Genomic DNA, 13596 nt, shown 5'->3' with positions numbered 1-13596 from the left:
GCTTTTCTTCGACCTTCGTGTCCTTAGGCCAGAATCTATTTCGTGAGCTTTTTGTCATCTATCCTCAAAGCATAGCTACTTGGTCAGGACGATTTCTCCGACAATTTGTTTGATTCAAATTGAAATGATGTTGCTGATATCTTATCAGACTTATGAGGCGAAGCTGCTAGCTGGGCCGCCAAGAGAGCAATTAGAGAGAACGAGCGTGTCCAGTGCCCTAAATATACAGATGCCAAGTCACGAACTCAGAGTCCAGGATAATGGCATACGAATACTAGTTATAGGGGAGGGTGACGCGGCCGCGACTCGGTCCATTGTATTATTATAACGAGACTCTGTGAAAAGGTCTCGAACCAATTTTCTAATTGCATGCAGTTACAATTATAAACCTATTTCGCATGCTATTAATTAGCAGTTTGCCATGATCGGACAATTTGAACAGCAAATTATATATAAGCATATACCCATGGAGCGGGCAAAGTTGAAATGTAATTAGTTAAATGGGCACGATGATTGAGCTACATTAAATTTCTAACGTTACTGAAGTTTTATTAAAGGTTAAACACGAAATTAACTGCATTTAGGGACTTATTGCTGCTATCTACATGCAACCCCCAATAGATTGATTGGAGTACGCTATTTTGCACAATGCGTTGAGACCAGTGACAGCAGGTCCTGTTCCAAATAAGGCCCTCACATATTAGGCATATCACCTACCCACTCCCGTACCCAATGCCACTGTCGGACCAAAGCCAGGCGCATGGAGAGATGCAGAACGCATTTCAAACTGACAACATCAGTCAGTAAAGAATAAAACAAAGAGCAAGCGCTGGCCACTGTACATATTTTGTCCATCCTGGCATCTATATCATAATACTATAAGGCGGCTCGCTAAAGTGCCATTTGGGGGTCGTGTTTCGTCTCGAAATTTTGCACGTTTGCAGGTGATATGTTATCCTGATGCAACGTCATGTTTATTTTCGGAAATTTACTTCAGCGGAGCAGTAATGAGGGATTTTTAATCGGACACGGTCAATTCTCCTTATCACTCACGGAAGCCAAGCCATTGCTGTTCAGTTATGCAGAGGATTAATGAATCACCTGCACTCCCTGTGGGGTGACTAACACTACCTGTTGAACGGCTGGCTGTAGGGGGATGATTGGAACAGCCTGTACACGTGTTGACCTGCTGAACCAAGGTTAATGTTATTTTCAATCCACGATTGTAGGTCACCTGATCTTCGAGATTTCGCGGGAAAGAAATTGTAAACAAACGCATGTGTGCAGTTCAAATGTAAACAAAAATGTATTTTGATACTTTTGGTTGCTGGACTTGGGTTTTCCCGCAGTAAGGAGCTGGGGTCAAATTGATGGTCTATCGTATATTGGTACTGTATTAGCCAGAGCTAGCCCTTGATTATGAAGGGATTTTCAAATTAAGGTTACAATGGTATGTTTATGTGCTCACCACAGCTTTCAAAACTTGATGTATCTGAAGAGGCACTCTGAACTTGGCATGGCCTTATCAAGGAGCTGCTCACGGTGCTGAACTTCTAGCTTGCCTGTCGACTAAGTGCCTTGCCCGAGATCATGCTACATCATTGTACATGTAGGAGGAGCACGCATTTTAAAGTTTTAGTAGTGATAGTGCAATTGGTCCGAGCCATTTGGAGGCCAACATGTGAAGGCCTATCTGGGTTCTCCTTCATCTCCGTATAAAAAGGGGCATATTGCTGACTAAGGAACGAGGTATATTCACATTGCCTCATCATCATTCGGACCAATTGATTTACTTTTATATGCACGCATACAGCACGCCACAGGGTCCGAGTCTGTGGACAAATGGTTGGTTTAATTTGTCTCTTCGATATTGCTCCTTTGATATTGCATTATATTTTCATTGCAATTCAATCTATTCAAGGTATAGCCCATTTGAACCTGCCTGCGCCACGGGTACAATGCTAGTAACTGTTTATTGATACCCTGACTACATGTTCCGGTGGGCCACTCTGCAGAATTTGCCTTATCACTCAGGTCAGTGTTTCTCGAATAGAACTAAAATAGAACAGGCTAATCATTAATCTCCCTGCTAATACCCTGCACCATGGACCAGGTTGTATAGCACTACATACGTGCTGGAAGCTAATACTGATGTGGCAGGGAGAATATGCGTGAAGTTTGTGCATGCTTTTGAGAATGAGCGGAGCTCTCCAGTCGAGGTGCTCTCTGAAAAGTTGTTATTTATTCTAAAACCACGAAGATATTCGACGTATGACACCCTCAGTGACACTCTTACTCATGATCCACACCTACGAAACCAAAAGTTGCAAGAATTCGACGCATTTTCGAGGCCCAATTTTGAAACAAAAATCGCCTCCTATTTAGCGGCCACAACGCGCATTATAGTATAGATATATGTTTATTTCGTACTAGGTACAATCAGAGGTGCATGGTGTTGAAATATATACAGTGCTGTAACAAGTTTGACAAAATATCGATACAAAATGAGGACATATAATTTAGTTGTACATGAGGCACTCCAGCGGTAGAATCCCATCAACCGAGGAAGTCACCTAAGATGTACATAAATGGTCTAATATCTCATTGATCTCCTCGGTTTCTAAGTGTCCATCACCCGAGTCCCTCATGTGAAGCAACTCTTGAATCTGAGTACACAGAAATGACGATTGGATTTTCCATGACTTTGTAAGACACCCTCTCCTTATCAGATCCATTCTTGGTACACGGTGCCTTGCACTAATTACAGTCAAGGACTTGCCAACAGACGATGTGCTGCCCGCCAGTACCATCTGTGTGCACATGTTGAGGAGTGAATTTGAAGATTGAGTAGAATTAGATATAAAGTTAATGAGGCGCTTTTCAAGGGTGATCATGATGTCATAATCATCAATGATAGCGGGAATAAGGTTATTATATATCATCCCTAACCCCATTAAAATGATAGTTAACCACGGAACAATTCTCAATAGCCAGTCCTTAGGCACGAAATCGCGCATCCCCGACAAAAGTATTTCCGCTGAATGATACTAAATCACTCGATACACCACGTTAACAATATAAATTGTAATCTACATAATAATACTGGAAGGGGGACGAATACAAAGATTGCTGTCCAAATAGTCCGATATCGCAGCATGCAGAAATTAATGGGCCGATATTTTCTTTATCTCGGGGGGTATACTTTACATCTGCAGTAAATGTGGACCGGTCCCTAGTGTTTGTTCGGGCACGTAGTATTAATTAATGATAGGGGCACCCAGACTGAATGGCTGAGCGACCCCAGATTTTGCACGTAGCATTTGACGGATCCGCAAATGTCCTTACGAAGCCCGATTTTTGAATTTTCAACTAACAATCCGATCATAACGCCGTTTTATTTCAATTTCAATTTTTTCAATTTCAACAACTTTATTGAGCACCAACATAAAATTATATACAAAGTAAAACAACAGTGATGAAAATACAAATAAAACATATGGTCGAAATAACAGTAAAACTAGGTGCCCAAAAGGGAGCGCCAAAGGGTCAATTAAGACCCATTCACGGGACCCCTAAAAGAGTATAATAACTTTAATAAAAATGTAAAAGCATTCTTTTAATAGCGGCAAAAAGGACACCTGCAACGCCCAACCCATGAGCACGCGTTGTCCGGGTCAAAACGCTCCATCAGCTGGCTTTCATAAAAGTCCCTGACGGATCGCTTAAAGGCGTTAGGACTCGCCGCACAACGCACACTCATAGGCAGGGCATTCCACGTGCCCTCCACACGATTAAAAAACGACCGGCAATATGTCTCCGTTCTACATCTAGCACCACGTAAAAGAAGTGGGTCACCCCTCCTTTCTCTAAAAGATATATATTTTGAAGTGTCCAAATCGATTTTACCGATAAAGCAATTGTGCAAAAATTGAGGTCAGCCATCTCCCGCCTGTAAGACAAAGGTAACATAGACATAACAGAGAGCCTCTCTTTGTAACTAAGTTCTCCACCCAACATATGCCGTGTGGCTCTGCGTTGAACCCTTTCTAGCTTGACCAAGTTTTCCCTCGTGATATGATCCCAAGAAACGGAATTATATTCCAATTTTGACCTGACAAGGGATTCAAATAACAGACGCATTAATTTCGGGCTCCTTTTCCTATCAAACATATCATAATCATTTGATGGATGATTGTTTATTTCTTTATGCAAGGGCAAACTTACTTGTTGACTGAAATACCTCCTGAAAAAGAAAGGTGAAACTGCATATCAAAGAGTAATACAACCAAAATCAACAATCTACAATACAAATGCGTTTGTTTTCTTTTGCATGGTAGCAGTGTGAGCCATCTAGATGCCAGGCAAAGTGTTTCACTGAGTTCAGATCAACCTCGAAGAACCTACTAATATGTAGACTAGAGGGGAACACTAGAATAAAGAACATTGTCCGTTGATAGTACATACTCATGATTTGGTCCATCTGGGGCGTGATTCCCTTGCTGTGCTTTGAACGTTAGGAAAGCAACTTCCAACGCCCATATATTTAGGCACAATACCCAGCTCAATTAGGCACTGGTCTTCCCTTCCAATAGATGTCCAAACTCGTTACTCTCGAAACTCTTTCAAATATCACTTAAGACTATTCCTAGACAGGAATCAAATGTCCATGGCTACGCCCAAACTAAACCTACCCCGTCAAGCTGAAATCGTTTTGAATAGGACCAGATGTGACCTTATATTCAAAAACCACCTGTTTTCTCATAACTTTGTAAATGTTAACGACCCTTACTGTAAATGCAGACACAAGGCGCAAACCACACGCCACCTCTTCTTCAATTGCCCTCTTGCCGACATGCTTAGGGTTGATCTTCTTGATGACCTGAATACGCTGCCATCATTCACCTTTATATTCTACAACCTTTGTCAAGAAGACAGGCTGCAGGTGTTATTGAATGGCCATTACAGATTGTCTATTGTAGACAATATCTTTATCGTTACTAGAGTCAGCACCTTTATTGCTGAACTCGCCATTCTTTAACTTATGAAGCCTGTCTTCAATTATCATATCCTTGTTTGTTTAATTCTTCTCTGCCATCTTTCACTTTTCTCTACGTAATAATAACCAGGGCTAATAATGCTTGATAGCCTAGCCCTGGGATTCATTTGTATGTTACAATATTACTGAAAGTAATAAAAATTATTTCAAACAATATATTTAGGCAGGCTCCTTCAAAACTCGGGTGTTCTGTCACACACTTGAAATCGGCACCTTCGATCAAGGGGTCAGTGAGCTTTTGCTGGACTATGTGCATAGTCTGGCAACATCTGCATTCTAGTGCTGTCTCCATGATCTGACAGTTTCCACAGATGCACCTGTAAATAAAAATAAACTACAGTGGAACCCCGGTTGGCGACCACCTCAGTAACGCGACCACCCCGCCAACGCGACCACGATTCTCCGGTCCCGAATGGTTTCCTCTCTAATTACCATTAAGAGACCCCCGCTAAGACGACCACCCCGGTACCCCGACCGCGACCACTGGCTTGGCCGGTCCCAAACTGAAAATCAACCCCGCTAACCCGACCACCAGGCCTAATTGCCGTAATCGCTCGCGACAGCAGCATAGTAATTAGCACCTCGCTGCCAAGCTTTGTTGAGACGGGGACAATGGCCATGGGAATACATATGAAAACAAAATATACAATGTGATTTTGCAGGTATGATCAATTGTTTAAGTGTAAATGAATAAATAAGCTTTCCTTTTCTAACGTTTTCATGGTTTGTTTTCATTACTATGAGTGGTCGTGTTACCGGGGTTCCACTGTATTGTATATAAACGATCATATCACTTTGTAAATAAAATAAGTCATTTATCTCATTGTCCGCATTGAGTGAACATCCATTTGCAATGCCCCATACAACAGTCTGTGCATTTGCAGTTTAGTGAGATTGAAAACAAGCCGACCTGTCATGATGTATGCTAGTGATGATTAATGAGCTTGAGAACAATCTTGGTGCCAAAGGTTTCCCAGTGCTTTCCAATGAAGTTTTCTCTAATTATCTCCGCTCGTTACATAGAAGGATGCGAGAGTACTCAATTCTAACATCCTGGTAATGAATCTCCCATTAGGGTAATTCATCTCCATAATTATGATCAAACTGCCGAATTAGTGGGAAAACGGTTCTCTAAATGATGGCGGCCACGGGTGCAGTGGACTAGTAAGATCAAATTGGAATGATAACGACATAACGACCCAATTATATTATATTCATGATTAACGATGTGAACATGGCAAACCAGTGGCTGATGGACAGCTATGACATGTCGAGGAGTTTCTTTGCAATAAAAGGGTGTATTTTACTAGAGAGATTATTCACTCTCTGAGTTCCAAAGTAGCTCACGTCATTCAACGCAACATCACAAGCAAATACCGATCAGCCAACGAAGGCGCCCTAAAACTGCGAACTCTGGCATAATTGCGTTATAGCGATATTATAGTTTAGTTTCAACTTGGAAAAATGGAGACCATTTTTACAACGTCCAGACCCATACTGAACAAAGAAGACCACGATGTTCTTGCACGAAAACTTTACCGTTGGGACGGATTAGGACAAAAGCCATCGGGAAAAAGCCATGCGATAAAAAAGATTAGGAAAGGGAGCAAAGAAATTATAATGTCCACAAATCGCCAGTACAAACGGCTTTCTGAATGGCGGAGAAAGAATCAGTCGAAAAACTGTAGGGTTTATCACTCTGAATATGTTGACAACGAAATGCTTGGAGGAGGTGAACAATTGCGAATTTTTGACAACAACAACAAGATTATACTGTGTATTGATGAAATCCCTTACATCCGCGATAAATTTTTCTCAATGGAGTCTGGTCACAGCTGCGATCAAATCACTGCTAAAGGTAGGTGTTTTTTTTGTTTGGAAATTTCATACCAATGACAAACCATATGTCACTTGAGTTTTCGATTTTATTCATTTTGTGTCCTATAGGGGGAGGGGAGGGGGGCGCTTTGTAAAAATAATATAAATCCCCGATCGCTCTGGCCTGTTTTTGGTCAATCAAAGTAAAACTGGCCTGTTTTGGTGAACTTTTAAAAGGGGGGTGACCTCTTGTCATTTGATCAAAATTATTAAAGGGGAACTGGCCTCTTGTCAATATCTTTAAAGGGGAGATGGTCCTTTTGGTCAGCTAAGCGTAAACTTGCCTGTTCTGGTCAACCTTTAAAGGGGAGGTGACCTCTTGTCATTTGGTCAAAATGATTAAAGGGAAACTGGCTTCTTGTCCATATCTTTAAAGGGAGATGGTCCTTTTGATCAATTAAAGGTGATATGGCCTGTTGTTTGGTCAACTTTTAAAGGGGATGTGGCCTCTTATCATTTGATCAATATGATTAAAGGGAAACAGGCCTCTTGTCCATGTCTTTAAAGAGGATATGGTCCTTTTAGTCAGTTAAAGGTAAACTGGCCTGTTTTGGTCAGCTTTTAAAGGGGGAGGTGACCTCTTGTCATTTGGTCAAAATGATTAAAGGGGAACTGGTCTCTTGTCAATATTTTTACAGGGATATGATCCTTTTGGTCAATTGAAGGTGAACTGGCCTGTTTTAGTCGACTTGTAAAGGGGAGGTGGTCACTTATCATCTGTGAACGAAATCAATGATATGCGTATTTTATCCAAGTGAGCGTAATTTTCCATCATTTTCAATTGCAGGTAAAAACATAGGCCTACACGGCAATAGAAAAAGGAAAAGGAAGCAACCTGTTGTTGATGCTGGCTGCAATGCACAAGTCGTGAAAGATCGTGTGGACATTTCTGACCAACGATTGGAAGTAGTGGAAGAAGACATGGTTAAACTTAAAAAAATTGTCAAATCTCTTCAAAACGTAGACAGTCATGAAGCCGACGTCGAAAGGTCAACGACCACTTATCCGGTGCATGATTAGGGTGGTTTCGCAGGCGCACGGATAGCGCGACGTGAACAATTAGCAGCGGTGACGTCATCACTACTTGCGGTGTCGTGACGTCGTACGCAACGTCCCTTCGCGTAAACGGAGGAGGGAAAAGACGGATAGCGGGCTCGATACACGTAAGTCTAAACGGACAGCAAAATTGACGAATTTTCACTGACACAGAAGTCGTACATCCTGAGTAGCACCTGTAATAGTTATTAGGAATATTGTGCTGCAAATAAATGGCTTTTGTAGTCGATATCGCCTATCCTTGCAGGCGAAAAAAGATGATAAAGTGCGGTTGCCGATGTTTCGCTCCCATGGATGTACACTTGACACTTGTGCCGCATGCATTTCATGCATGTCATGATGTGGATATTTCCCCGGCCATCCATGATCATGATGATGATGGAATGTGTTGTCTTGTGTGTTCATGTTGTGAAGGCAGGTCTAGAGTGGTGCACGGGTGTGGCACAGCCAGGGGCAGGCTCTGTAAACTATTATGCATTGACAGAGCACAGGAATGTCATCTTTACGGAATCTGAATTCGTTCCAACATTGATCATCCGTGTAAGTCTCTAAATCGAATCTAGGCAACTTACCACCAGAAGTCGCACCATCAGGTAGAAGGACAGGTTTCCCCGACTGGCGTGGCGATTGAGGGCTCCATGCCACCCCTCAACATCGTTGTTGGTCCTGACGGGCTGCATGAAGACGCTCCAGGTAGCTGGCTTCAGTAGGTGGCAATCGATCCACTGGCGGCGAATGTACGTGGTAAGGCGTTGCAATGAGTCGGTCGTGGCTTTCTGTTCCAGGCGGGCGAAGATTTGCGGGATGAACTCGGCTGGCAGATACGGCAGAGCGAGAAGCTGGCGGCAGATCTTGTGCGTCGCATTGTCGTTCTTGTAGGCTGGTGCCAAACCAATGTCATGTATCTTTCGCCAGATGCACTGGGCCCAATGGAACGCGCATCCCCGTATCTTGACGTTTCCGAAGACGGTCCGAATGGCGTTCCAAATTGACGAAACTTGGTCAAAAAATTTGTCATGTCTCTAGTACATGCTCGTCGACTCTCCTTCATCTTCTCACCAACGACGGGAATCTCGTGCGTCCATGGCGTCTTGGAGCCCATGACCTTGACCCTTACGGCCTTCATGTCGCTATCCTCTGTCACATATGAGGCGGCTTGCTTGTGGAGCTCAATGACTGACTTTTGAAAGCGGCTGCCGGGGGTGCAGAAGTAGAAAATGTCCCCCTGGAAAAAGTGTCCGGGTCCTGTGCCATGTGAACGGATGAGGGTTAGAGACTAGATATCACCAATTCACACTACTGACAGACTGTGACATCTCTAATTGCGTAATTAAGGGTGACACGATGAAGGCCTGACTAGATATCACTAATTCACACTACTGACAGACTGTGACATCTCTTATTGCGTAATTAAGGGTGACAAGATGAAAGCCTGACTAGATATCGTCAATTCACACTACTGACAGACTGATATTTTGACTTGATATATTTTATATTATCGTTATTATCATCATTATTATCTGATCTGCACTATTTCATTTTCTAACTTTATCCACCTATACATGTATATATGATAACGGAACTAAATTGGTTCTTTCACCCTGCATGTAATATTCTGCTCCAATACCTATTACTATGATCATTATTGTCATTTAAAGAAACCTCCTTAGAAGAACAATAAATTCAGCATAATAATGCGGCCCCATTAATGTGTACAATTATATTGCGAACACAGTATTGATATATGTCCGTTTGTCACATTGATAGTAAAGTAGTAAAGCTAGGGTCAAATACTAGTATTGTGAAAATGAGCGGCCCCAAATGAGAAGTAGTGTTATAGGGGATTTCGACTAGATATGCCAATGATCCATATCATATTGAGTGTGCAGTGGTGTATGTGGTATCCCCTCATACAAAGTTTTTCTAAATCTGACAATCCCTGTAAATCTATGTATCAATGGATTTTAGGTAATCCGTGCGAATTCTTGCATATTTTGTACATTGCATACAGAAATGGATTTCATTTTCTACATCACTTCCACAGAGCAAACATAATCGTAAATCTCTATTCGGGCTTTTGTTTCATATACCTGCCCGCCCATCTAGATTTGGAGCTTATGGCGATTACCCCAGGCAAAGCCCAAGCCCAAGCCCCCAATGCCAAGCCACCTTCAATTGAAAGCGAGGACGTTTTTGACACGAGGACGTTTTGGTACCTTGAAAGCGAGGACGTTTTGGCATGGGGACGTTTTCACTGGATACCGCTGGATCATATGTTACCCCCCTTGGCACCGCCATTTCTTCAAAAGTAGGTACACAAACTCATCATCTTCATTTTCAATCGCCAAATGCAAGAGTTCTCTGAGTGCCGCCATTTTCAAAATTCGCGCCACCTAGACTTAAACGTAACCGTTTTCTCGTGTGCAGCGAAACCACCAAAATGATGCAGCAGTGAATAAAACGGTTACGTCTAGCTTAACGTTCACGTCGTGCTATCCGTGCGCCTGCGAAACCACCCTATTACGCCACTCTCGACGTGTACGGACACGACCTGCAGCAGCCACTTTTTGATGTTCACTTGTCAACCACTGGCCCGCCGGTGCATGATGGCCTAACTCTCGACGTGTCCAAGCTCGACGAGTCCGAATTCTGTCAACTATTCGATGATAATTTCGATTTATTGATGCAGCCTGTTGAACAATCATTTACAGCTGGCGATGTTGCGAATTCTGCAGAATTGCAGGTCGACATGCAACAGCCAGTTGTCGAAGTTCAATCATCACTAACCAGTTACCTCTCCACGTGTCAGAAATCTGTCAATTACTCGATGTGCAGCCTGTTGAACAATTATTTACTGGCGATGTTGCGAATTCTGCAATCGAACCACCAAATGTTGTCGCTGTGTCGGACGATCAGCTTGTCACATCACCAAAAGCTGATACCGTTCAACAACAAAAAATGTATACAGAATGTTTTGGTTTCCTTGACAGCATGAAAACTTCAGTGGCCGATATGCACACCAAACACTTTTTGACCACACTTTTGGCTGGCTTTGATACTGGCAAATTGAAACATCTGTGTGATCAAATCGAACAATATAACATGTGCATTGCAAAGCAATACCATGTAAAAGACGGGTGTTACGATAAATGTATGTTGGAATTTATTCGGACGAACCTGGAGAGTCGCGGGATCACCACAGCGGTTGCCAGATATGGTTTTTCTGTTCTCCTGTTAAACGCATACAACCGAGTCGCCGATAGCAGCAATCCAGAGGATTTGATAACCCTGGACAAGTTGACAGAGGAGAGTATTCAACATTTTGAAGGTAGGTGCGCTTCTTGCTTGAATAGTTGTACTCTATTGGTTTAGCATTTAGTCTGAGTACTGATTGGAAGCTATGCATGCAGTTGAAGTTTGGACATGAAGGCGACACATGAAACAAATGTTACATGAAATTTTCTAGTTTTAGCTAAATGATGATTTGAGATTGCTAAACGCTCTTTGGTTCAGTGTTTAGTGGAATATTTAACAGAATGACTGGCATAAAAGTGCAATTATCATACCGTATGCAAGTACTGTCCACGTTGTACGCGGATGCGCGGCCTTTTATACTTTATACAGGGCGGTATATGGTGTCGCGCAAGTAAACATTTGACTACACGTTTTTGTATATACTCGTCTGTGTACTTTCAGCGCATCCTTATGATAAATATACTGATGACATGACCGACAAGATGAGGACCGACGATTCGACGTGCGTGAAAATGCACGACGAAAAGCTGTTTTGGGACGACCTACGTCCTATTGTCGAGCGTGGTCATTGGTATACCACTAAGACCCTAGAGGTACAACTCATGAACGTGGTAAAAAAGCACGAAGTGGATCACTTGGTGGAAGTGCTAGACACGACATTGTTCAGATATTGGAAGGTATGTGGCTTTCAGATCATTGAATGCAGCTATTCTTTTTGTCTAATTTCTAGACACAGAGGACTGCAGTTTCAGCAGTTCTGGGATCTCGGGCTTTCACGCGGCCGGATAAAATCAACTCGTGTGATCCGGTGACTCGAATCAGACACGAGGGCAGTTTTCTGTTTGTCATATACATGTACCACAGCAACTGAAAGAAAACCCACATTTGTGCAAAAGATATGCCGTGGTAAAAAAATGGTAAAAAACAAGTCATTTTGGATAGTTCAGAACGACTTCATGACTGACGTCGCGGCCAACGTCATCACAAATTGCTGGGGGGGGGGGGGGGGGGGCCGGTCCCGATATTTGCAAATTTTTGGACAAAATCTTCGTTTGTCGGGAATGAAAAGCATTGGAGGTGCTGTGTTTTGCCAAGTTTGCTTCTTCAGCATACATTGCGAAGTTTTGGGTGGATTTATTACTGATCTTCTTGGCAAAATTTGTACTTTTCTGACGATGATTCCCCGGATCATCTCACTTCGGTATACTGATAAATCAGTTCATTGTGCTCTTCGCATTATATATTTCAGGGTAAGGTGGAAAAAGATCAAAAAGAAAAATGTAAAACTCCTATTTCCCAAAACGAGTCGAGGAAGCGCCACTATTTTGTACCTTATAACACTGGTAATCACTGGGTGTTGCTAATCGTTGATACCCATTGTAAAAAGTGTTTCGTCTTCGACAGCTTATATGAACGCCGTGATGAACGCCGGGATGACATTATGTATATATTCCATTCAATTCACGGCAACGAGTTCACGTTTTCCAAGTGCACGAAAAAAACCTGTCATCAGAAGGACACTTATTCCTGTGGACTTATGTGCGTCCGACATGCGGAGTATTTCATTATGAGATATGTGTCAAGAGTCTGTCCATGGATTATTGACGTCATGGCACAACATGATAATCCGACGCACTTGAACAACTATTGGCTGCACAGAAAACACTGTTTATACGATTCATCGAAAATACATAACCAAACTGACGACGAAAGCGATCACACTAGCGATAACGACTGTTTCATTGTTGACTAACCAAAATCGGACTCTAGTGATGTGATTTGAACCTGCCTGCGCCACGGGTACAATGCTAGTATTTATATAATATGTTTAGTCTGAATGTTACGACCTGGTGATATGTAACTCGTTGTATCTCTTTGTATATACAAATGAGGCTGATGCCCAGTGTTCGGCAGTGCCATATAGACACAGGTCAAGGAATAACAACACCTTCGTAGCCTCAGTTATCATAAACTTTTGTGACCGTATATTTATTGTTTTCAATCGTTTTATGATAATATGATTTGACATGATATTGAGGGGCCTCAGAGAACTACTGACAGAACTACTGTTCAGGGATATTGGAGAAGGAGCAACTTTTCCCACCTACTGCAATCCCCACCTCAACCACCACTCAAGAATCGACCATATCTTTATCCGGCAGTTACCAGGAGCAGACCACGAATGGTCGAACCCAGCTATCCCACGAAAGGAATACCATGTTAACACCTCGATGCACTACCCACTGAGATCGACTACAACGCTAAATCGTGTCGAGCAAAAGACACAACAGAGTCGCCCAAAAATCCAGAAGAAAGCATTCCACTTCGACAAAACAGACAAGAAGCTTTTC

General features: G+C 42.5%; 1 protein-coding gene across 1 annotated transcript; it reads left to right on the top strand.

The window, feature by feature from the left end:
• Positions 1-10765: 10765 nt before the first annotated feature.
• Positions 10766-13202, top strand: LOC135499842 (uncharacterized). The gene is made up of 3 exons (XM_064790815.1): positions 10766-11318; positions 11687-11922; positions 12495-13202. The coding sequence occupies exons 1-3, from the start codon at positions 10949-10951 to the stop codon at positions 12996-12998; spliced, it is 1110 nt and encodes a 369-aa protein (XP_064646885.1). The 5' UTR covers positions 10766-10948; the 3' UTR covers positions 12999-13202.
• Positions 13203-13596: the final 394 nt, after the last annotated feature.

This window comes from Lineus longissimus, chromosome 15 (genome assembly GCF_910592395.1).
Source record: "Lineus longissimus chromosome 15, tnLinLong1.2, whole genome shotgun sequence".
Classification (NCBI taxonomy): domain Eukaryota; kingdom Metazoa; phylum Nemertea; class Pilidiophora; order Heteronemertea; family Lineidae; genus Lineus; species Lineus longissimus.
This window is presented reverse-complemented; position numbering and strand designations above follow the sequence as displayed.

What these genes read in the sequence shown, in the direction of transcription:
- LOC135499842 (XM_064790815.1), top strand. Translation starts at nt 10,949, where the DNA reads ATGTATACAGAATGTTTTGGTTTCCTTGACAGCATGAAAACTTCAGTG. An exon ending in GAGTATTCAACATTTTGAAG is followed by an intron (nt 11,319 to 11,686) that starts GTAGGTGCGCTT and finishes GTGTACTTTCAG; the next exon opens with CGCATCCTTATGATAAATAT. An exon ending in CATTGTTCAGATATTGGAAG is followed by an intron (nt 11,923 to 12,494) that starts GTATGTGGCTTT and finishes TATATATTTCAG; the next exon opens with GGTAAGGTGGAAAAAGATCA.